This window comes from Corvus brachyrhynchos, unplaced genomic scaffold (assembly GCF_000691975.1).
Source record: "Corvus brachyrhynchos isolate BGI_N302 unplaced genomic scaffold, ASM69197v1 scaffold425, whole genome shotgun sequence".
In the NCBI taxonomy this organism is placed as follows: Eukaryota; Metazoa; Chordata; class Aves; order Passeriformes; family Corvidae; genus Corvus; species Corvus brachyrhynchos.
The window spans coordinates 233,490-259,331 of NW_008237896.1; the positions used below are offsets into that span (position 1 = coordinate 233,490).

At 39.7% G+C, this 25,842-nt stretch overlaps 1 protein-coding gene across 1 annotated transcript in view; it reads right to left on the bottom strand.

Annotated features, from left to right (window-relative positions):
* The window catches only part of RLF (rearranged L-myc fusion), a gene marked incomplete at its 5' end in the record, with an annotated part of 57,091 nt that extends 36,279 nt beyond the window's left edge, over positions 1-20,812 (bottom strand). The window contains 3 exon segments of the mRNA XM_017732907.1: positions 3,477-3,609; positions 14,478-14,559; positions 20,652-20,812. Coding sequence (XP_017588396.1) covers positions 3,477-3,609; positions 14,478-14,559; positions 20,652-20,812 — 376 coding nt within the window.
* Between the last annotated feature and the right edge of the window lie 5,030 nt (positions 20,813-25,842).

The window sequence follows — 25,842 nt, forward strand, 5'->3', positions numbered from 1 at the left end:
TGAAGCACCTGAGCAGATGGTGAGGGTCCTTTCCAGTGAGATCGGGTGTTAATAAGGTCCCAGTTCAACAGCTGCTCTTAGGAGCAAAGCCTCACCCACAGTAAGGAAGAAGTAGTAAAGGACAAAACTCCACGGTGGCAGCAAATTCTCCCCGGCAGCAACAGCGCTGTCTCCTCCAGTTCCGAGAGCAAGAGAAAGCTAAGAGCTGAGCCCAGTCCCTCACCTCTCAGCCAAAATCTCATGGTATCTCCACACTTCCCAAGAGAAAGCCCCTGAGCTAAGAGACTGTAGCCAGCTGCACCCTTCCCCTCACCTTAGCCACTTCTTTTGTCTCTCGTAAGTATCCTCATTACCATCTCTTAGGCAACAAATAGGAGAAAATTACCTGAAAGAAGATTATCCTAACCTCCAAAACCCATGCTGCATGCATTAGTGTACATGCACTTTAGCAGTGCTGCTGATTCAACCCTGACTCTGGCTTACCACACTTGGGCTCATCTCTGGAGAGCCTGGTTTCATCCTGTTCTCCCTTCAAACTTAGTTTAAAGCCCTCTCAGTCAGCCCTGCCAACTCATGGACTAGAATCCTTTTGCCCTTGTTATATAGATGGAACTCATCCGATTCTAGCAGGCCAGGTGGCATAAAACTTGCCCCATGATCAAAACACCCAAAATTCTGCTGATGGCACCAGCCCTTAAGCCATTCATTGATAACATGGGTTCTCCTGTTGCTTTCATAATTCATCTCTGCTACTAAAGAAACCAAGCAGAACACTATTACAATATCCCGCAGTGGCAGGGAGGAGAAGAGAGATCCAGCAGGCAGGAATTGTGCAGCAAGATTAATTTATTTAATTATTTTACAAACTCTTTTATAGACTCTTTTCTTCATAGTCTAATTGGACAAAGGATCAGCCACCCCCTGGGGCGATTGGCTAAAATCCTAAAACATCCATTGTCAAAATTTTTTTCTACTGTACCATAAACAAAGCTCTGCAAGGTCGCAGGTGTTCATAGTTTATAGAACTCTGCTAATATCTTCTGAGAGAGAAAAGTATCTCACGGGACTGGAAAGAAGCAAGAAAGATTCTTGCTAGCAGCAATATTGTATCCACAGAACACCACCTGCACTCCTGCCCCATCAACCAACTGAACCAGACCCTTGAAGTTCCTTTTAATTACCCTGGTGCCCTTCTTGTTGACCTGACCGCTGCCACCCTGAACAACCAGCAGTGGGTAAAGGTATCCTGTTGCCTTTGCTTGCATCCAATGAGGATGAGGACAACTCTTCTGAGCATCTATTCAGATCTAGCTAAATAGACAAATATGTACAAAATAATGACCTCTAAGAAATCAATAGTTTCAGGTTGCCAAGTGATCTCAGAAATGGACACCTACATACTGCCCAATTCAGCACAGTCAGAGATGTGTCAAACAATCAGTTTGTCAGCAAAAACTTCAAACAAAATTTAAAGCCAAAGCACTTAAACTATTCTGTCCTATTCCTGATGAAGTCAACAAGCAGTCTGACCTATATCAAAGGTCATTCCACGCTGAAACAAAAATGCATAGCAGCAATCAATAATATAGGCGCTGCTAAAATGAGCCACATGGGTAAGAAGCAAATTAATCTATAATGGAGTCCACACAGATGCATATAAGGACATCAATCCTACTGGAATTCACTCCAGTCCTACAGAACAGCTCTTGGCCTGCCGCATGTAAAGGAGTTTGCAAAGCCAGCTAACCCTTAACCCTTCCTGGTACACAACTTTTCAAGTAAGGAACTCTTCAACAGATGGAAGTTTCCAGGAATATGGGCCAATTTTGAAATGGAAGTCCTTTTAAGCAGAAATACACTTAGAGCAGTAACTGTTCAACTGGATGGCCTACCACCACTGCCAATGAAAAACTCCAAGGCAAGATGTTAGTACAGAATGCAATTCTTTTCAAGATCTGCTGGAGACGGGATTAAATGCTGTTTGCAGTTGTCTTAGTTTCTTTGGTCAAGGATGAGAGGTGGGCAGAGCCTGGAACCATATGAGCCTAGGCTATTATTCTATTACTCCCACTTCATCACTGGGGTGCAAAAGTAAAGGATTCTCACTTCTGGGAAGAAGGGGGCATGGCTTTGGGGGGAGGAACAAGGGAACGTGCAGAGGAACCGCCACCACTCTTGTTCCTTTCTTCCAGGGGAAGAAAGGAAATGGAATGGTGGGATGGCTCCAGTCCTGCCAGACAGGTTTGTCCATCACTGTTTTCATTGTCTCAGGCTTGGGAAAGGAATATGAGTGAGGATAATTTGTCCACCATTGTTTCTTTTTTCATTGTCCGGGGCTTGGGGAAAAGACATAAGGTGTGCTGACACTGCCTTTTTAATTGTCTTGAGAGGTGCAGTGGTGTGGTCTTTGGTCCTGCTGAGTTTCTTAGAGAGCATTTTTGCATGTAATCACCTTCTTTTATAAACTGTTGTTATTGGTATTGTTGTTGTCACTGTTCATTTTCTTATCTCATTGCTGTTTTCAAGTTCTTATTTCAACTCTGCCTTTGTCTCCCTCTCACCAGAGGGATCGGGGAAAAGGGAGCTGAATGGGGCTTAATGTTTCCAGCTGAGTTTAAACCACAACAACAGTTCAAATGTTTACTGGGTTTGTAAGTGCACCCAATTCCAGCCTGCCATATCCTCCTGCCTATGGAGGCTGTTAATGCCATTCAGTTCCGTGGATGGAATTCCAGTATCTTTTTGTTCTCCTTTAATTTTTAAGACAATATTTTAAACTCTTCTTTCCTTCTATATTATTTTTAACTTTAGACTACCAGAGGTAAACTGCAGTCTAGTGCACTGTTAATGAAAGACATAAAATACCTACAAGCACTTAATGGTAGCACAAATGGGAAAAAAATTCAGAGTAAAGGAAGAATTTAACAGAAGACATTAAAAAGACTATATTACATAAAGTGACACTAGCACCTTCTTCTCCTCACCTCCCAAAAGTTTCTGATTCAAGATCTTATTTCCATAGTCTAAACACAAAGTGCTTCCCAGCCTAGAGTTAATAATACTCCACACTGCCGTCCCACATGAATCTTTTAAGCCTCTGAAAAGTGTGGACATACTCAATTCCTCCCTGTAAAGCATTCAGGAAAACATTTAAAAGCACAGTTATGAGAAACAAACCACCTCAGGAAGAAAATTTTCTATATTTTTATGATGAAAAAAGAAATAATTCTTAAATGGAGTTTCAAAATATTCAAATTGATGGATAGTACAGCCCAAGCAGAGATGCATTGGTGGTATTATTCAAAATGCCAGTGAGACAGTTTCATAATAATTATTATTTACCAATATATGAATACTACTGCACAGTACAATTTAAAATGCAACTCTTTTCTGACTTCAAATCACTGCTTACTCACCAAAACTGCACCAAGTAATTTCTGAACAACCACACATCATCTCTAAAAACACGCTCTTACCTTCCTCAGTTTCTACTGGTTGCTGGGATAGAACTTTAAGAAGAACTGGATTTTTCCATACCCCTTCCCTTGTGATATCCACCAATATTTGGAGGTTGTTATTCCCAAATTCCAGTAAAGCATCATGTGAATCCTATAAAATGTAAAAAAAAAGTCATTAAAAGTCTTAGCTAAAAATAAAGCCAATGTAATTTTATATTATCTATCCTAATATTTCACTATATTCTAATACTTTCACACTATTCCTCTCAGTCATTACTGCTTTGACAAGTTTTCATTGGGATTTTAGTAGTTCCATGTACTTTCACTTCTCTAATCCTACAGCAAAACTTTCCCATTTCAGATTACTGAGTTGACCGAAATGGCTTAAATCCAAAAGCTTATTCTGCAGTTGTAACTCTTCTGCAATTTTTACATTTCTCCATGTACGTGTGTATATAAAAAAAAAAAAAAAAACCAAAAAAACAAAAACCAAGAATTGTATAAAAGACAAAGGATGATTTTGTATCAAAGCATATAATGCTATTGAAGAACTAGGAAGACAAAGTAGTTTTCAAAATAAGTAACAAAATGGTAAGAGTCTAAAATTGTACATTTAGTATTAACACTAAAGATGAGCCGGTCAATTCACTTTGAGAATCATGAAAGACATCAGTCACTAGTTGGAGAATGCCATGGGAGATTTCATCATTAAGATGAAAACATCCTTCTACTGGATATGAAGATGCTATTTTCTTAGAAACTAATCTATGTCCAGTGCATTTACTCTAAGATCCAGGGGTTTCTGATCCTAACAGATTTGTTGCTGTGAAGCCTCATCCAGAGACTCTCCACAATCAGCAGGCCTCCAGGTGAAGTTCACTCACGAAACCTCTATACACAGCACACTGCTCAGAGTGATCAGGGCCCTACCACTTTGAATTCTGGAAATCTGAGGACTAAAGGAGGAATTAAAAAAAGACATTACACATGGGAAGAATCTAGAGTCTAACACAGAAAAGAAAGCAGCTTCAAACAAATTCCAGGCATTTCATGTCCCTAGTAGCAAAACAGATGTAGGATGACTTGAACTCAAAGAACTAAAATATCACCTTTCAGAATTTCCTAACACTGACAAATAAAGCCAACTAACTGTAAGCAATTTGTGTCTACACCTTCAGTAAAAATGCTTCTCACAGCAGATCTTAAGTTCAATACGGGGCAATGCCCCCTAGTTCCAGTGAGCTAAGTTTCAAGCTGTTCATATTTGTTAAAAATCTTTAACCTCAGGCTTACTTTTGATAGCCTCTGTTGTATCCTTCAGATATACTGGAATCAATTCTGTGTTCTGAATTATCAGAATTAAATGGAGCTAGTGCTCCATGAGCATAACCAAAGAACTTTGTATCATGGGCTATCGAAAGACACCAATGAACCACTTTCCACAGTGCAACACACAAGACATGTTTAAGTCTGTGAGTTACCTTCTACAGCCAAGGGAATCTGCTATGAAAATGACCAACATTTTTCCATTAACCATTCACAAGAAAGAGCATCTTTGCATTTAATGATTAGATGTCTTTTAATAAACCAGATACTGATGTGCAATATCCAATATCAGATGTCATTTCAGACCATCTTCACTATTTTGACACAATAGTCTATTTCCTTTCTAATACCGCAGCAAACTGTACTGCACAAATCTCTGCACAAGAGAACTTGAATTTTAACTCTTGGGCAAAGCATCTCCCCACTAAGGAGTGAGGTTTTATTCACAGTAAAAGACTCATGACAGGAAAACTACATTCTTACAGTGAAGGGTTCATATACATTGATCCACAACTCTCTCAAGTTTCTTGAAGGACTCCTCTGGATTATCTATGAAACCATCCTATCAGATACGGTACTTAATAAATCCCAAATTAAAGTGAATCATAGTCAACACAGGGTTCTTCTCTCCTCACTCCCTGATTACATGTGTCTGCTCCAAGTACCCCATAGCATATTTGTGTATTGTATGTAATAAACTCAAGTACTAGAGCACCACTGAACTCTATGTCCAGCAGCAAGTTTATACAGATCCATTTTGTTCTCTGGACAGTCTGTCAGTCTCTACAACAGAAAATTATGTGTATGAACCTCTTTAGAGAGCCTGTGCGTAACTTTAGGGCATTCTTTCACTAAGCTGAGAATACAGGCAAAGTTAGAATCATTCCCAGCAAATACCAAGTGAATATTCCAACAATCCAAACGGGACCACAAAAACATGTAGACACTCCTACAAAGCTCATTATAGCAGACAACTTACTGCTTGTTCATCTAGCACACAATGAATTGTGAAATTTTAGAGGGACAGCAAGAACACTGGGTAGTGTTCTGCAGCACAAGGTGTTAAGTATCTGGAGGGGATCTCAGAAGCAGCATAGGGAAGTCAAGTAAAAGTACGGCGTATTTTCTGTGTTTCTGTGTAAGCTGATAAGGTAGCACCCAAATGTACCCCTGATGCTAGAAATGGGTATTACTGTATTCCATAGCTAGGCCAATCTTCCTATGCTAGTCAGGACATTAAAGTAACATAATGTCCAGACTCACCTTTAAACAAACAGCATTTCCAGCTATAACCAGTCTTTACTGTAATAGGCCAAAGGGGAAAGGAAACAAACCAAGCTATCAGCTGTCATTGTTAAAGTCCTTTCTACACATTCACAATCTTCAGCTAATCTTCACAATTAGCCTCCATGTCTCATAAAGTCTGGTGTTTGACAGGGACTTGGATGTGGGATATTGCAGAGAAGTTGTCGAGGCTTGCTCTAAGACTATTATCGCTTGCTGCTTGCACACCTGGACACGAATCATACCACACTCTGAGGAAACACAAAGCTCTAGAGGCCAAGCTGACAGACACGTGGATCTCTCCGGTTTTCTTCACTTGGCCGACAAAAGGATGGACCAATAAAAGCTTGAGAAGAGCTAAACAGGACATCGAGTAACAGAAGACACTAGGGAGGCTGAGGTACTCTATAACTTTGCCTCAAATTTTCCTGTCAAGGTATGCACTCTGGCCTTCCTGGTCCCTGTCAACAGGGGCAGAGCTGGACGTGGGGAAGAGGCATGAACCAGCATGCCAGAGAACATCTTAATCACATTAGCATCCATGGTATCAAACAGAAGCCGAGGATGTAGATGGACATTATGGATATCACTGCAAGTCCAGTACAAGGCTCTGTAAGGTCATAGTCACTGGGGAAAGCTTTCTAGCAACTTGAAGAAATCACCAAGAGTAAGAAATCCTGGGGAACTACAGGCCAGTCAGCCTGTCCCGAGAAAGAACATGGGACAAATTCTCCTGGAAACTACATCCAGCAATCTGACTACCTTCTGTTGTGATAAGCTACAGATGACATAAGTCATACTTGGCAAGGCTTCTGACAATCTCCCATAGTATCTTTGAAACCAAATTGTTAAAATAGGGAAAAGTGGACAAAATACAGGTGAAAACACCAGCTCAAAAGCCAGACTTAAAAGGCTTGTGACAAACTACAAAACCCAACTGGCAGCTGTCTCCCACTAGCACTTCTCAGGGTCAACAGTGAGCTGGTATTTTTAACACATTTATTGTCTGAATAATGGGACAAAGCACATTCATTCTCTGCCAGCCCACAGGTGAGACAGAACCTGAAGAGCAGCTGACACTGTTGGGCAGGCAGCCATTAAGACATCCAACAGGCTGCAGAACATCGCTGACAGGTACTCAGTGAAGCTCAACACATGCAAATGCAAGTGCTGCATATGGTACAACCCCAAGTATCAGAACAGGTTGGTGGCTAGGTTCCAGTTTGGCATCACAGGTCTCTAGGGTCTGCCATTTAAGTATAGGTCAACAGTGAGCTCTTACTGCAAACAAGGCTAGCTATGTTGAACAGTCTCGAACAGAGCATAATCAAGAGATTCCTGAAAACTTGAAATTCCACTGCAGTACAACACCTAGTTTGCAACTGTCCTGTACAATTCATTTGCCATAGTGATGCATGTCCAGCAAAGACCACCACCTTTAGAAGAGAGGGTGAAAAGGAAAATCTTAGAGCTGTCTTTATCTTCACTATATTGCCAGAAGTTAGTTGGAGCTGTCCAGCGAGGGAGTCATGTGAAATTCTGTGTGTGTGCGGGAAGTGTTTCCATATGTAAACATTCTGATTTTTAAAGGACTAATGACAGTTTGTGCATTTTCCATTTCTTAAAGACAGCATTTGGTGGGGCAGGATCCTGAGCACCCTGATTTAAGAAAGCCCTCTTACTCTGAGTGAAGAGGTGAATCAGCACTCTTCGCTCAGAAAGTAACCGAGCTTTCTTCCAGTGACCTCATGACTCTGCCACAACAGAAAGCTTCAGAGAGCCGCAGATTCAACACACTGAAATTTCACTACGTCTGAAAGCACACTTTGTGGAAGTCAGTGCTTCTGCCCTACCATGAGTATTTTTGCAACTGCAAGAAAAAAAACAAACTAACACCAGAAGTGAGCAAAAGAGCACACATTAGGAGTTCTTTCCAAATGCAGAACTATAGTGCAGACTTCCACCTTCTAAGAACCATAAAATTAGAAGTCTCATAGCCGAATGCAACAATCAAGCAGTTTTGATAACTTTAACAATCTCATCATCCATAGGAGTACCAAAGATTTTCTGTAGATATTGCCCCAAAGTTAATTTTATTTTTAGATAACTGTTGTAACTATGTTCCAGCTGTTAGTGCATAGCAACCTGCTAACTGAAATCATTAAAGATCACACTACTTCTAAAAATGATTAGAAAGAAAGTAAAACTAGTGAGTGAGTTATTGGTAAGACTACCTCAAAAATCAGGTGTTGGTATTGGTAGAGGAGCTAGTGCTAATTGGCAGATGCAAAGATAGCCAAGTAGGCTGCTTGCAATGACTGATTTCTGGCTTTGAGCCTGAAATGTTACTCACAAAGCTAAGTCATTTAATTTAGCTGGACCCTAAAGATGCAAGTGACTTCACATGCTCTTGACCAGAACTCAAACTGCTCTTAGCTAACAGCACTGAGAGATTGACACACAAAGGTTTCAGGCTGTGTTTAAGCGTTTGAGAACATCACTTAAGCAATCCTTAGGCTCACAGCTGTTCCTCCTCTCAAGTCTTTGCTTCCAGTGCAAGCTGGAACAGTGCACAAAACTCATCACAAAGACCCTCAGGGAAGAAGTGGGGTTTTTTTTGTTTTGTTTTGCTTTTTAAAATTAAAGCATGATCAATTCCCCAGTTTACACTGAGCTAAATGGCATGCCAATAGAATCAGCCAGGTGAATGACACCCAATGCTTAATACAATGCTACTGCCAAAAGATACTCAAGTTGTAGCCTCAGGACAGCTTTAAAAACATCACTGAAAAACAACAAACTGCTCTAACTTTGCATCCATGAAATATGTAACCATAGCCCAGTTTCTGTAACTGGCAGTTACTTCCTATGGGAAGTCTATAGATATTATTTTATCTTCAGTCTTGAGAATGATTAAGAAAACAGCTACAGGTGTGCATTTAGAAGAGATACTGGATCTTACCTAAAAAAAAAAAAAAAAAATCAATAGAAGCCCATTTTAACAACCTCTACTTTAGGCCTTTCCCAACTACATGTCACACAGCACTAAGTCTTTTCAACACAACAGGTTGCCAGAGCATCCAGTATGCATTCTCTTCCCTCACACTAACGTTACAGCCTTAACCTCTCTCAGTCTCAAGTGTAGATCAGGTCAAAGACTAACTCCAAAAACCCATCAGCATTTAAGAGCCTATGTGTTCAAACTTCACCTGGAAGACTGAACTCAATGAGCTTTACTGAGCTCTGCAAAGGTATTCAACATGGGTGTTATACCCTAGAAAGGGATGGAACTACGAATCAAAGCACTGAGAAGCTAGAAGCCACAGCCTCAGAAACAGCCAGAGCAGCCCACTTATTGCCATCACTACTGGAATGACATGGCTGACAAAAAAATTTTTTTAAAAATCATACAACCTGGACACAGGTGAGGTACTGCTACTGACAATACCACTGTCCCTCAGATTATGACATTCAGTAATCCAGATGTCCAACGTAAACAATGTCTTCCCAATAGCAACTGTTCCCTAATCTGAGGGCTTCAGGACATAGTACACAGCCAGCAGAGCCCAGTCCAATTATGAGGATCATTCACATTTCAGTAACTCTGTATTAAGGGCTGAAAGTACCTAAAAGATGAGAAAGAAGGGGCTTTTGATACGAGCAAACTGATTTGCTGCGTCAGCACTGTGCTTGAGATTCAAGGTGTCAATACCAAAATACCAAATATAAAATTCACCAACACACGTAGCATAAATAACTAACTATTGTCAGTACACTCCCCTTCCATTACAGTGCTTAGCTGAACCTCATTGGACCTGCTGAAGAATATAAAGCTAATATTAATGGGAATATTTGCAAAAATCTATTATGAATACATCAAAAGTCTTTGAAGAAATCTAATGCAACATTTACGTATACATATCTCATTAAGTTAGGACAACACCATAAACAGGTTCTAAAGAGCAGGACATAAAACATCTCATTCTAGATGAAGTTAGGAAAGAATAATACAGTAAGAGCCTATGGACAAAGTTCAAAAGAAAAGACAAGCCTTGAAACAGTTTACTGAAGACATCAGGACTTTTCAGTCCTGACAGTTTAAAGTGATCAGCATCTACCACAGCTTCACAAAAGTTTTTGGCTTATGCTCACACTAAACTCACAGTTTTTCTAAATAAAGCATTGATGCTCTTTTTAAGGCTTGAAGGGAACCCTGTTCCACAACCCACATTCAATACCCAGAATGACACATCCCTACTCCCACTAAAGACATCTTTGAATGCATAGTTTTACCTTCTTCACCTGACTAGATTATATCAATCCACACAGTACCTCTCCACTGAGCTCCTCCCTCAGGTTAACAGTTTACTTGTATCAAGAGCCCTGTTGTAATTCTGCCCCAATCCTTTCACTCATATTTTACAGCATTTCCCCACTTGTGTCTGCACCCCTTTGCTTGCTGCCACTGTATAAATCCATGCTGAGACTCCTGCCATACAATCTCATATCTTGTTTTCATTTTGCCAAGCTTCCGCTGATCTTGCTTAGGGATAAGGAAAACTACTCATGGGTGACTGCAGGACATAACTGCTGTTATTTATGGTAACAGAACAAACAGGTTCAGACACCAAATAAAGATTTTGCCAGCATTTTGTATATAAGCTGGACATCAGTGACACTCCACTTTCAGGTCTAGGACAGTCCACATACCTTGGTGCTTTGAAATGCAAGCCCTCACTCACCTTTCACATTCCTGGGATGAAAATTTATTTGAAGTTTCACTGACTCCCATTATCTGCGTAGATTGTTACAGAGCAACAATTACTGCAGGCAGATCTGAAAAATACCTCCCATATTAGGGGTTATAGTCCTCAGAAGCCACACTTATCCGTTTTGTTAGGAAAGCAATAAGCACGTTTATATCCATCAGTCTTGGGCATGTGCTAACATACTATTCTGAGGTGCTTTCCTACTGGATGCAGAGAGAGATCTGCACATTAACATGGTCACACACAGGCTTTAAACCTACAAGACAGCTGGTAAGTGATTCCTATCTGAAGGTCTCTATTGCCCTCCATATGACTAACATCCTCCTTCTGTGGTGACAAGTGGGTTCCTACTGTATTCCCAGGCAGGGGACAAGGGTTCTCATTCTCATATTTCTGCCAGAGTGCTACTTCAAAATCTTATTAGAAACACCTGTTTGTGAAAGTCCACAAACCTCTTCAGCAAGGTTTCAGAAAACCACCATGTTTAACCAGTTCACTATCTGAACGATGAGGAGCATTAGATGCATGCTAAACCTGGAAGATGTAGCTTCAAAAAGTCACTACAAAAGCCAAGTATATATTACTACTCCTGGCAGCAGCACATCTTAAATTTTCCCTAGTTCTAAAAGTTGACATGAGAGATCTGAGCTTGCACCACTCTTTGCAGAACCCCAGAAGATAAGGGCTCATCTGTATGTCTCAAACATCAATAATGAGATGCTGAGGACCTAACCAAGGATTGCTGGTAATAACACACAAGGATTGTTCGTACTAACACACTGTGAGAAAGAACAAAATGTAGCTGGAGAAGGGGCCATGTGGACGTAGGTCAGCACTTTTCCGTGAAAAACATCTTTGTTCTTGTTCCTGGAGATAAGCACAATACAATCCAGCACAAGTTCAGGAATGAGATTGAGAAGTGGGGATGGATGGAGCAGGGGGAACAAGACCACCCAAGACCCCTGAAGCTCTGACCCATTTTCAGAGGGGTCTGAAAAACTGGACTGCACATGACTGCATAGCTAATTTGCATACAAAGTGAGAAACCTGTCTTCAGGGCAGGAAAACCTATCTATGAAAAGGTACCCCAAATAAGCCTGGGTGGGAGCTCCAGGATCCTGGACATCCCATCAGCTGGACCAACAGTGGAACCAGGACTGGTGATCTCTTTTTCTCTCTTGTTCTCTCTCTTCCTTCTTAGCTTAGCCCTTTATCCAACCTCCACTGCTGTGTGCTTATACTGTAGGTCAAGGACTAACATACCAATTTCCATGCCGAGCATGTAATTTACTAATAAAACTTTGTGAGTTTTTGTGCATCCTCTGACTTCTGTAGATCTTTAAGGCCACAAGCATTTATGAATCTTGGATGCTCTGTCCCTCTTAAGAGTGGGACATCACACTGTTCTACCACTACCACTGGAATTTAACAGTTCCCTTCCAACGTATTCAGCATAAATAGAGCCATCTCATCGGACTAAAAACCTGCTCTCTATTGACAGAAGTATCAAAGTTCGATCACTCGCTTCAAAATCCTGGAAATCACTCGCTTCAAAATCCTATGTTACATCATAGAAATTACTAAACTTGGTAACAAGAATTCTCCCTGCAGATCCCTCCAGTTAAAAGCTAGCAACTTTTAGAGCTGCACTGTAACTCTGCTATAATAAAAAAAGCCTGTATATGCCCTCCCATATTCTGAATATAAGAGAACATCTTGTTTCATGTCTAGGCCATCTCAGTTACAAATATATATGCCTTTTAGTGTATGATAAGATCACAAGGCTTAAGGGAGACCTTATCACCATGTTCCAGTATTTAAGGGGTAGCTACAAAAAATGACAGATATCCCCTTTTTACAAGAATTCACATGGAAAAGACATGGGGTAATGGGTACAAGTTACTCCTGGGGAAATTCTGATTGGACAACCAAGGAAAATTTTTCACAATGAGAAGATTCAGCCACTGGAATAATCTCCCCACGGAAGTAGTGTATTCTCCAACATTGGACAATTTAAAGATTTAGCTGGGCAGGGTGATGGGCTATCTCGTCTAGACCCCGCCTTTGTCCAAGAAAGGCTGGACAAAGCTGTCCTTGAGGTACTTTCAACCTAATACTCTGATTCTGATTCACTCCTCTTTACCCTACAATGACTGTATTAGTAAATTAAAGAAGAGCTACTTTGGAAACAATAAGTTTCAACGTCTTGCACCAGCCCTAATACAAAAGATGAAACTGTGGCTGACCACTCTTATCTGTGGCATCCCCACAAACGAACAGGTTGAGAGCACAGACCCAGCCTTTGGCCAATAGCCAAACAGACGGCATAGCTGGGCATTGTCAAAACAAACTGATACACCTTCAAACCTGGCTCTGAAGTGCTGCAATGTCCATTGTGTTCTGTTACAGTCACTAAAGAAGTCACAGGACTTACGCACTCAAAATAAAGGACAAATCCTTGACACCACTAAGGCCACAGGATTTAAACTCTACCTACCACATTTCTTTCTATTACCAGTTACATGCCACACCCAACTGTTTTTAGGGTTCCCATGATAATAAATATTCCATGGTATTTCAGGAAAAGGAATTTTCTCCACACCTGGAATCACACAAGCACAGACTATCTCTCTCTCTTCCACTACTAGCAGGACAACAAAGCTCTACTACATTGCTTCTCTCAGTTTAAAGTGACAGGTTTATTCATCTTCAGTCTACTGAAAAGTTTTCACACCTCCTGTTTCCTTGACTGCAGGCAAAACAAAAGTAGAAGCTCAGAACTAGCATCTTCAGAGCTAATGCAGCAGCATTGAAGCCTCAGAGACTGAGAAAATCCCCAGTCAAACGGGTATGAGGTCTTGTGATAAAGACAGCTGCAAGGTCTAAATTCACTTCCAACTATTTCCTGCTAAAGTCTTCACTTCAGTAACTTATAACTGAGATTAGCTTCCAACTTCACCAGTCAGTTAAAGCCAGAACAGGCAATAGCAGAAACAGAGAAGTCCCTGGTCCTGGAAGGGCCCATCAATATGAATACAGCAATACCACTCCTGTCTTTCACCTCCATGAGGAACGCCAGTTCTTGCAGACACCTAGGTACTACCTCCAGACTAAAACCCAGAAAACATCTCTTCTTCCTACACATTCTACATTAGCCATCTTGATTTGAGTGTAGGAATGTAGTAGTATGAACTTATTTTAGCACCACCTCCAAAGAAACACTTCTAAGAACCACCTGGACTAAAGACCTGTCCTACCATTTCCATCCCTCTCAAATCAGGTAGACATTTACCTCCCACTCAGACCTCCACAATAGCTCTGTTATCATCAAAGTAATGCTTCAGAGCTGTTAAATCACTTCATTTAACTCTGTCTCTCACACAAATCATTAGATCAAGACTTACTAAGGTTCTCTTGCTTAAGTTGCCATCAACTGTGTGGTTATAAATATGCTGTTGGGCCTTAAGACTCCCAATGCAGTTGCCGCAGTTAGTCTTTTGCTGCTCAGAAATTCTTGCTGCCTAGGTAACAGCAATGCAGGACAAATGGAACTCAGGGGAAGGGTAGAAGAGAAGGAATACAAATGCAGCCTTTTTTTTTTAAATATGTAAATTGGAAAAAAGAAATTCAGAACACTTACCTGAATGGATTGATGGAATCCTAACCACACCTCATGTGGCAATTCACTTTCAGGAATTGAAAGCAGTAGCTCAAAACAACTCCTGGAAAAGCAAAAGGCAAGTAAACAAGCTACCTGAACACATTCTCTTGTTACATTAAATAACATTTGTGACACATAGTATTCAGATAAGCAATGACAGTAACACTGAAACATGTTCAATTCTGCAAATCAATTAAAGGCCTGGAAACAGCCTGTAAATCAGGCATGATTCATCATATGGAACTCCTTTTTACTACACACAAGCTCACTAATTTTAGATTGTAGCTACTCTTATCATACAAGATAATACATTCCATGTGGCTCAGGAACATTGCATCACAGAATTTCTGTTCTTTCTTCTCAAAGGAAACCTAATAACCATTCTAAATAAAGCTCACTGGAGTCCAGCATGGTCTCTGCCTCGAGGGAGAATGAAAGCCAGCTTCACCTAACAACATTTCAGCACTTTATATAAGAAAGTAAAACTGAAAAACAGCTTGACAGAAGACACATGCATCAGCACAAAAATGGATCTGGACAAATTATGTCAGGAGAAGCATCTGCACCAAGAAACACCTTATGAGCCTTTGATACCAACTGTGGGAGCATTCCAATACCTACAGCACAAACAGCGACCTGCCATGGCAGGACTGCTGCCTATACTGTTCTCAAACAGGACCTATCCAACCTTGTAAGGGACACGTGGATTGCCTAAAACCCTACTGAACAATTAGACCCAGACAAACTAAAAGTGTTAACCGTGACACACTGTTCTAGAGATACACAAGACTTACACACAGCAGAAGTGTTTTCATAAATCACAACAATATAAGGAAAGAAAACTAATCTAGGACACCACCTATAAAAAAATCACTGAATCACTGCTATAAGCTACATCTACACTGTTAGATAGTTTCAACTCTTGCTAATTTTTCTTCAAAACATCCTCTCTCAAATATTAAATAAAAGAATGACAGGGCAACACATTCGGTCTTATGGTAGATAGATTAGATAGACAGACAGACACACAGGAGAACTGAGCTTAGGGAAGTAGAAGAGATGACCATAAAGCAAACATGAGTTTCAGATTTGCTTAGTACTCAAAAACAATGTCCATCTTCCTCCTGACTTCTGATAAATGCATTGAACAGTTACCAACCAAATGCTATGCCTACTCAGTTTTTAACCAGATTCAGCAGTCGTGTACATCAACAAGACCAAATGGATGAACACTGAATAAGTATCTGGCCATCCTTTTCACATTTCCCAAGTTTGAGTTCACTCCCAATCCTGGTTCCTTGAAACAGAGGTTTAGACCTGCAAAAGCTCTAAGCACTTTTATTAGATTGGCAAAAAATACAACAGCCTTCACCACTGTCATTCCATCATTATTCACATCATTAGGCATGAGACTGCTGATGATGAAAAAGCAGGCAACAGAACCACCAGATATTCCAACTGTCATAGGTTTCAACTTAATAAAATAATCACGACTTTGTTTTGCCTTGTACTCCAGCTTGGCAGTTAATTCACCAGCCCAAATGTTTAGACCCAGGTAGTTGCTAATACGCTATCAAAACCAACTTTACAAAACACCTGAAATCTATTTTAACATAAAAAACCCAAACCAAACAAAAAAAACCCTCACCAACAAAACAACAGCAAGAAAACTAACAAAAAATCCCAAACAAAAAACCAACAACAAACCAACCAACTAAAAAAATCCCTAAGCATGTGTCCCATTTTCATCCATGTCACACAAAGACTCTACACCCAGTAACACATTTGCAAACTTCATGGTCAATGTGCTTTTGTAAAGTCTTTTGATGCATGCCTCACTTTCAGACTTAGTCAATCAATCCTACCTATGTCCACTTTCAATTCCTAGCATAACTTTTTCTAGAACATTGCTTTTTCATATATATGATATTGGATATAATATGCTATAATATCATTGAACAAAATGACAAAGCAAGCTTTTAAACATCATTTTTCTAAACTTAAGCATTAAATTGCTACTTGTACAGTGAAAAAATCTGCAATTAGTTTCAAAGCATTGTATATACAGAGTGAGGTAGTCTAGCAAGACAAGAAGATTTAATTCATGCCTCCAGAATTGTCTGTTGTAGTAACACAGGACTAATCTGAACCAAAAGGCAAAAGTTCTTTTGCTGCAAGTCCTCAAGTCTTCCTCAGGATCCCAACACAGAGCACTCTGGTCTGGAAGCCACTCCAAAAGAAGTCTGGAGCTCCAGATATATAAGCCACCACGTAAAACAACTTAGAGCACAATTGTAAAAGTAATACCCAAGATATTCCAATCACAATTTCCTTGGCAGAAAAATAATTAGAATTCTAAATCAATTAACTAAGTTTTTTTGTAAGAATTGATTCAAACACATAGCTGCATAAAAACTAGACAGCCTTCCCTACTGCCAAGAGGGACAACAGACTGTTTAGCTTAATTCTTTCTTTTGGTCCGTATTATACAATACTTTAAAACACACCTGTCACTGAAATCACATTTCCCTCTTTATTGTAATGCAACTAAATGAAGTTTACATGTCATGGCTAGGCCACAAATCAAAACACCAGGATCACATCATGAAGTCAAGCCTTTCTAACCCTACTCTACCAGTACCACCACAATGCCTACCTATAAAAAACTCAATTCCGAACTTTAATCACAATTTTTGCAAATAAACTGTAATGGGTGCTTGAATTTTTACATTATTAGAAAAAAATATTATTCATCTGAATAATATTTCAAAATATCTTTTTTGAAATTTCAACCTCAATTTCAAAATATCTTTTAGGAAGAGGTGTCCTAGACATGAATTTCTTTATTTTGGAACTAATAACTCTATGCAAAATTCAACATATTATTTGCATACAATTTTTCTGTAATCACTTTATACCTCATTCACAGAAAGTTTTAAAATTAAATTTTAAAAACTTTGAGAACTGTGTTCATCTTTAGATTGTATTAGAACACTTTTCCTATTCTAATCTTCTTAGAGACAGAAAGATGACTCATTAGACATTGGATTATCAGCAGGGATTGTTCACTTGTTGCCAGGAATTATCCCGTGCTTATTAGGAGTTGAATTAGCTCTTAATGATAGACAGCAGAGGGGTAAATGCAAGCTAGTGAATCAAACTGCAACAGTGTATTGGGCTGTATTAGGGATGAGAACTGCTTTATTAGACATAAAGCTAGGTGTTACGTGTGCCTGCTCACAGAGTGCTGTGGGAAGGAAGCACACTCTTCCTGGAAGCAACACCAGTTAGATTCCATAGGCACAACCAATAGGTGAGAGAGCTCCAAGCTTGAGGCAGACTGGTCTTACTGATTCAATACAGTTTTGCTACTTAAACCAGATGGCATTCAAATCTCCTTTCTCTTTTTATAATTGAAAAAAACCATACAAGCACCTTCTCAAAGTTGTAGAAATGGTAAGCTCCCTTTCAGTTCAGTGCCATCGCAGCACACAGGAGAGAGTGAAAAGCAGTCAAATCATAGTTAATGGCAAACACAACATGACTTATGACTAAGTATTTCTTCTTTTTGAACTTTAATATATTAATCTTAGTATCATATAAACCATTTTCAGATGGAAGTAAAATTTTCATACTGATGGTAACATGACACTTCCCCTCACAGCAGCCTCAGAAATAAAGCACTTGCAGAAGTTTGAGTGAACAACCAGCTTCAAGGGTCTCCTGAGATTCACAAGGATAGCCAGCTAACTAATGGTCAGTGAAAGACATCTCTGATATGGCTAATTCTTTATTAATTCTTCTACAGAGGCAATACCTTTGGTGAGGGGAATGCACTGTTCTTTGGGGCTGTGAGGATAACCTGTCCAAGTTCCACTTAAGCAAAGCAGGTATCACTTCATGGCCATGGTCAAAAAGAACATTCCTGTTTCCCCCCCACCCCCCACCTCCAATCGTTTGTCACATCTGTGATCTACAAGAGCCACCACTCCAAGCTCTCCTTTTGTTTCCTAATGTTAGGCAGTGGACCAACAATATCTCACAATGCATGAGCATCATGTTTCTTATGGGAGGTACAGTCCCTACATCATGTCAGCTGTACTGTGAACACACAAAGGACCTCAGCATGCAGCAGGGAAAAGCACAGTATACCGAGTTTTGCTGTTACTGGCTCACCCTGCTGAGAAGGATGCCAGGAGCAGGAAGTTCTTTTCCTCTTCTCAGGAAGAATGTTGGAAGGGAAGGAGGATTTCAATATGAAGTAGAGCACTTCTGCTTTGAAACAGCAAGTTTGCTCATTTCACTTCCAACTGAGGATCAAGTCTGAAAACACAGTGTGTATGACAACCCAACTGTCTCCCCAAAAATCACAATTACATGGGAACAGTATGCCTTCGTGTCCCTAACTAGGTAACAGTCTTCCTCCCCCATGAAGCCTCAATTTTTATCTTTAATTCCCTGCTCTAACTTCTCTCTCACTCCCTTGGAAACTTATGAAAAAGAAAAATGTGGGAGAGTTAATTCAGTTATGCCATCTACCTCACCCTATCTTCCATCTCAGTCCTTGTATTTCTCATTCTTTAGATTCCTTTCAAATGTAATAGTTACAAGAAAGAAGAGATTCCAGCAAGTCAGCTTTTCTACTGTCCTCTAACACAAGGTTTTCTGAATATACAAGCTACAACAAACTCCTCACACTGAAAGCTGGAAGAAACCATACTAGCAAAAGCAAAATATTCTGATATTTCTCAAAAAGAGAAAAGCAATTTTGATACAGAAGTGGGATTTACATCCCAACGTATCTAACAGTGGCAAAAATATATAGAAAATATTCCAAGTAGAGATGCCTTGTTGCAAACAGACACTAACAGACAAACTTTTCATATTACGTAAATAGGAAACAATCAAATACACAAGCTAATTAATGATAACATGAGAAAGACAACAGTATTCTATCCTTAAGAGGACAGTTTGCAAAAACAATAAAGATACTTTGCCAAAAATGTGTATTACCTACCAGGTAAATGATTTAGCAGCTAAAGTCTTAGGTTTCCATAGTACAAACTTAAGACACACTTCTCCTGATTTCACATGCTTTCAAAAAACCCAAAACCACTCCTGGTTCACGTATTTCTCACAATTAAAAAGAAAATAATTCCAGGCATCATTTGGAGATACCTAGTTCTGAGCTTTCATTTATATTTCAAGTCAGTCCATCACAAAATTAAGCATTTGACCAAGGAGTTCACTGCTAAAGTTGTTCTTAAAGAGAATACCTGAGTTCAGACCACAAAACAAGAGACTGGCAACAAAAACAACCCAAAAAACAGGAACAGTCATAGAATCACTCTTATTCTATGATTATCTTCATATTCAACATTCTAGATCTTCACCCTCCCTCCTGAAATGAAACCTCACTAGCAAGGAATGACCAGCACATCACCTTATCCTTCTCAGGTTATACTGATTATACTCCAGTGTACATGAAAGCCCTCAGGCTACACTCTTCAATTACAAAAAGCTGCTTTGCACTTAAGACAGACTTTGAGGAACTACAAGTTATCCCAACTCAGCTGATGGACTGTAAAACAGTTCTCTATTCTGTTTCATGAATTGCTGTGCTTTAAGTCATGTCTAGTCTGCTTTGCAATCTTATAGCTCAACTCAGACTGCCATGAACACGAATCAGCATGTCCTTTTCAATAAGGGGCACGTTCAGAATGCCCCTGCACTAAAGGGGACAGAACACACAAAGCTGCAACTGCAGAGCAAGGGATACAGGTTTCTTAATCCATGCATGAAGGTCTAATATTGAAGCTTCTGTTTAATGAGCACTACACTAAGTTTCTTCTACAGAAAATACTTGCAGAATGTTTTAAGAATGAACAGAAAGAGCAGAACCTTCCTAATACCTACATGATTATCCAAATACAGAAGAACAAAGCCTTAGAACTTGTCCATGTTAATTAATTAAATGCTCAAATACATTTTTGTGGTATGATTAAAAATGTACCAAAGACATTTACTAGATGATAAATAGCAAATATAGTTGTCAAATTAAGCAATAAACTATTTCAACAGCTTGCCCTTTAATTTATAAAGTGCAGTCCTTTTTTAAACAAAAAAAAATTAATATACCAACTTAAAACTTACAGCACTAGCCTGCCAAGTACCAAAAGAACATCTTCACATTCTGTAGTCAAGTAAGGTCTTGCATTAGCAAAGCTTTGGATGGAGATTCGATACACTTCCAAAAAAGGTAAAATATGTTCCGATGCACCCCGACTGCCAGCATACTGGAGCAGTGTCTGAAACAGAATGAGTTATCATTAGAAGTTTTTATAACACACTTTTGCTTAAAAACAAGTATCAATATACAATACCAAACACATACAATGGAATAATTCTGGAAGTGAGAAATTTTTACTCTGAAGGAGAATTTAAAGTGGCAGCTTTTTACCTCAACAGAAATTCTCCCTTTTACTGAAATATATTTTATTTACTTTATTGATACAGTTATCAGAATTTCTACTGGGGAGAAAGCTAGATGTAATTGGCAGAAATGTGAACTATTAAGCAGAAAATTCAGGGAGAAGTCCTACACTTAGCTCCTTTTGTACAACTACCATGGAGACAGAACCACGTATGTAACACTGGAATCTTTATTACTAGTGAGAATGCAGGAAAAATAGGAAGAAACTCAAGATTAAGAACATTACTACAGGTCTAGCATTTTAAAGATACATGCACTACCCACACAGCAAACATGAAGCCACCAGAAAGGGATACAAAATTCAGATCAGATCATTACATAGGCATTTTTCAAATGCAAAATTACCCTAGATTTTACTCCTTGACCACAGCAATCCCACATTACCCGGACACAGTACTAAAGTAGCAATATAAACTCTAGCCAGTTTTAAGAGAAATCACATCAATACAGGGACAACACTAGTATCTCCCAACCTTTTTAAAACTTACCTAGAGTAGCATACTATGCTCTGACAGGCTATGAAGCACAATTTGAGAGCAAGTAGGGCACTGAGCTGAGGACACCTTTGCTCTACTGACAGCTTGCTTCACAAATAACAGCCCTTCCCTGAACACCCCCCTACACCTCCAGAGCAGTGATGCTTCTATTCTTACCAGTTCCCTCTCCCATGTGGTACCCTCCGTAGACTAAACAAGGTAACAATCGTGATCAAAGCCAGCTGCAAAGAAAACAAAACCAATGAAAGAGGCTGTGCTTTTTGGAACCCTTAGGACCAAGACTGCATGGGAAAAAAAGAGTTCAGAATAGAGTTCAGAGCTTCAGCCTACCATTCAAAACAAGTCAAATTGTCCTACAAGGATGGTGAGGCCGTATCAGTTTTCAAATCACTTCAAGTTGGGACTGACACAACAAACTTATTTTAACACCTTAAAGAAAACCCACATGATCATATGAGATGGTGAATGGATGGAGGACACTACTGAACAAACCCTCCTACGAGCTTGTTAAAACCAAATGCAGTCATAATAATGACCAAAAACTTCTAAGACAAAACCTACCCTCCAGCATAGCAAGAAATAAGTGGCCAGTATCCAATGTTACATCAGTGATATAACTATACTACACTAGTCCTAGCCTGAAAACAATGCAGACATCCTTTAGCCTAGCAGAATCATGCATTATACTTAAGAAAGAGAAATCTATAAAAAATACCATCTAAAAATCAGTAATCCACTGTTTTGTGAATTGTTCTCTAACAATTCAGTAATAGAACTTCTGGGTGAATGGAAGTTACCAACTTTCCAAAAAACCCACATAATATTAATAGTTATAAAGACATAAGCAGGGGGGGCGGTAATTGGAAGTTTGCAGAAATCATCCTTAAGCACAGCACAAGGATCATTAGCTGCAGAAGCGAATGGCACGTAATACCAGTCTTCAAGCTTATGTAACAGATTAATGAAGGATTTGATAATATAACTCAAATCATATATCGTTTTGTAGCACTAAATCACATTCAAAGACTGTCAAGCTGCAATCCCCAGAGGTAGTCAACTGATGACTATCATAAATCAGCTCTTTAGTAAAGCCAGCAGTAACAGTACCATTATAGAGACTACAGAAACAGATCAAACACACCAATCCTGGCACTTTTCTAAAAATACATCCATTAAAACCAATCTATTTAAAAAGCCAAATTTAGTACTCAATTATTTTGACAGACACTTTGATCATAAACTACCTGGTCTGTGTAAACCATAAAACACAGCAGAATACTTTCTAAAATTAGATCAATTTTCTAGTAAACACTGCACCCTTGCTCAAGCACAATCTGAGTACCAGCATCAAAGTCTTAAAGCTAACATTAGGAATTCACTGAGTAACCACTTAAGAAAAACTTCTTGACAAATACATGAACAATGGTTTCAGTGTAAAAAACAAGATTCACGGTGACAGACTTATTAATAGTTTAAACTTTGAGGACCTGTCGTTTTGAACATTATGATACTATTACTAGTAGCATACTAACAAATAAGCCAAATGTAGTAATTGTATTAAAGAAATTCTTCAAATCCCTTCTGCTATTTCACAAGCAATATAAATAGTTGTTTAGTTGTCCACTATGGATTTCTCCTGGCAATCTATATAAAAGCTATTATGGAAAAACTATTAACTTGACAGAATTAGATAATCTACATGTTTAAGGGATTCTCAAGTAACAATTCAGAAGCAATTACTACCTTACAGTCTAATTACCAACGAGATATAAATACTGATGTCTAAATACTGACCAGAGTATTCAAGCATTTAAATTCTGGTTAATACATGCCCACTTCATCCTATCCTCCTCTTTGACTCCAGTAACACATCTGATTGGCAAGTGGGCAAGAAGCGCACAGGCCACATCCACCTAACACATAACATACGGACTATCCTTGGCACTCCATACTGCACAGATTTTCATGTTCTGCAGTGACAGAACAGCTGCTTAGCTGCACTTCCTCAGAAATGTAATTCTTTTGCTCAGACTCAATTTAAAGACAAAGATCTCAAAGTTTCTTGACCTGTTGTTACAGCTTTGAGTCTCTGTTTAAGAAAAACACTTCCTCCTCTTCTTAACCGTATCTAATTGCACTCAATGCACCATCTTCAAAAACTTCAGAAAGCCAACAGCTGCTGGGCACTGGCAGATGGGATGCTTTGATGTCCTTCCTATTTATGACAGCACAGCCTCAAATACCCCCCCCTTAGTTGTTCTACCTGGCTGTTTGGGTACATGGGGCACTCCACAACAGATGTGTTTTTCCCAAAGTGAATGTACAAAGCATTCACGCCTGTACAATATAAAGTTGCAGTCAACCCATTATTGAGGCTTCAACAGTTTCTTTGTTTTGTTATCCTGGACAACAGTACTATTTCCCTGCTTGAAAATAGGGATCTTCAAGGAAATTGTGTCATCCACCATCATTCCTTGTAAGAGCTACGGGAAAACTGCACACAGCAGCACAAGTTTACATGTAATAAAACAGCATTCAGACAGGTCAAAGCATAGGAAATTTACTAATTTGGTTCACAGTTTGCCTGACACCCACTGTAATTTCCACAGCAAAACAGAGCACCTTCCAGGTCCCTGCCTCAGCTGTACTCACAGGATGGCAAACTAAAACATTTAAGCTCTCCTTATGTCAGCTATTTCCCAAAATCAAACTTAAGCCCAGATAAATTCAGCTTCTTTCTAGGCACATTCTGCTGTAGCTTAATAAGCTTATGACAAGGTATCAGTGGTACCCTCTAAGTAATTAATACAAAATTAAGTTGAGCCCCCTAAATTTCACTTGTGGGCAGACCTTAAGTGATCACAAACATCCCCTGTCAGGAGAAACCCAGACATAAAATTACATCCTACCCACAGTGGTCTGACTCCACAATGACATCACAAATTCATCCTTTGTTGAAGCTGCTGCAGGACAGACCAGCAGTTCCACGTCTCCCATTGCATCTCCTGGAGTACGGGCACAGCAACCTGAAAAGTCCCAGACTGATGGCAACTCAAAAACAATCTTTTCCATTTTTATCTGCGCTATCACAGTATTTTAAAACCAGACTACAATAACAGCACAAGGACCTAGAGGGCTACATTTTTTGTGGGACAGGGTTTGGGGTTTGTCATTGTGTGCTTTTTTTTTTTTTAGGTAGCAGAACTGTCTTTCAGCAAACTCCACTGATCAAGTATCTCTAAACTTCTTCTGTACCAAACTAATCTGGAAAACTGGATGCGTACACACACTGATCATCTTGACAACCACTATTAAGTGTTAGCTGAATATTTGCATTGATGTTCTGACACAATGTACACCACTGGAAACAATTTCAGCAAAACCTAAACATGGAAAGAGTCACACTTTGTAGGAGGCTCCATATCAATGCAAGGTCACAGATCTTCACCATATACTAAACTTGGGACGAATGCAGCAGTATGCAGCTGCACCCTGCACCTTGAGAAGAAAGAGTTTTGAAACCTAGTAAGTATACTTATTCTGTTGTTTCAGTAAGTGATGAGCTAAACATCCTCCCAGAATGGTATGGCAAAGCACGCAACCTGTGGATGCAAAATGGAAGACTGCGAAGGGTAACACCACTTATACATAATTTGTAACACGCCAGCAAGGTTTTTTTCCTGATTTTGCCATTCACCAGTCAAACACTACAGCTTTTTCAGCTAAGGTGCTGTAAACTAGCTTAGAAAACAGATTTTTATTTCTTACTTTAAAATCCACAATTTCTTCAGACTCAACAGGGATAACTCTGCAAGCCAGCATCATAACAATAATTTTTCAACCTCAGTGCTCACAGTAAATGATGCTATGACCATAGCAAAAAGTAGTTAACCATTGGAAGAGTTTACTTAAGAAAGAGTTATCTCCATCACTGTGGCTTGAATCAAGATCAGCTCTTCTTCTGGACTTAAGGCCTCGATTCAGAAATTGGTGATCCTCCTCTGGGTTGCACTAAGCAAGGATTCAAGACAAGATATCCAAACCACAGCTAATTCAGTGACTTAAGGGCACTATAGGCCCCTAGAGGCCTGCAAGCACTCTTTGCACCCCACGGCAGATCTCAAACAAGAGAGGAATACGCAGATTTAATCCCGAAACAAGTGAAACACAAGAAAACCGGACGCCTCGGAACCGAGCCAAAACTGCACCGAGAAAATGCGGTGGGCCCGCCTATCCCAGAGACCCACCCGAGGGCCACAGGATGTCCCGGTCCAAAGCGATGCCAAAGCCCAAAGGCGAGCAGTCCCCTCGGCCCCAGCTCCGGGCTCGCAGCGCAAAGCCCACGGGGCGCCCT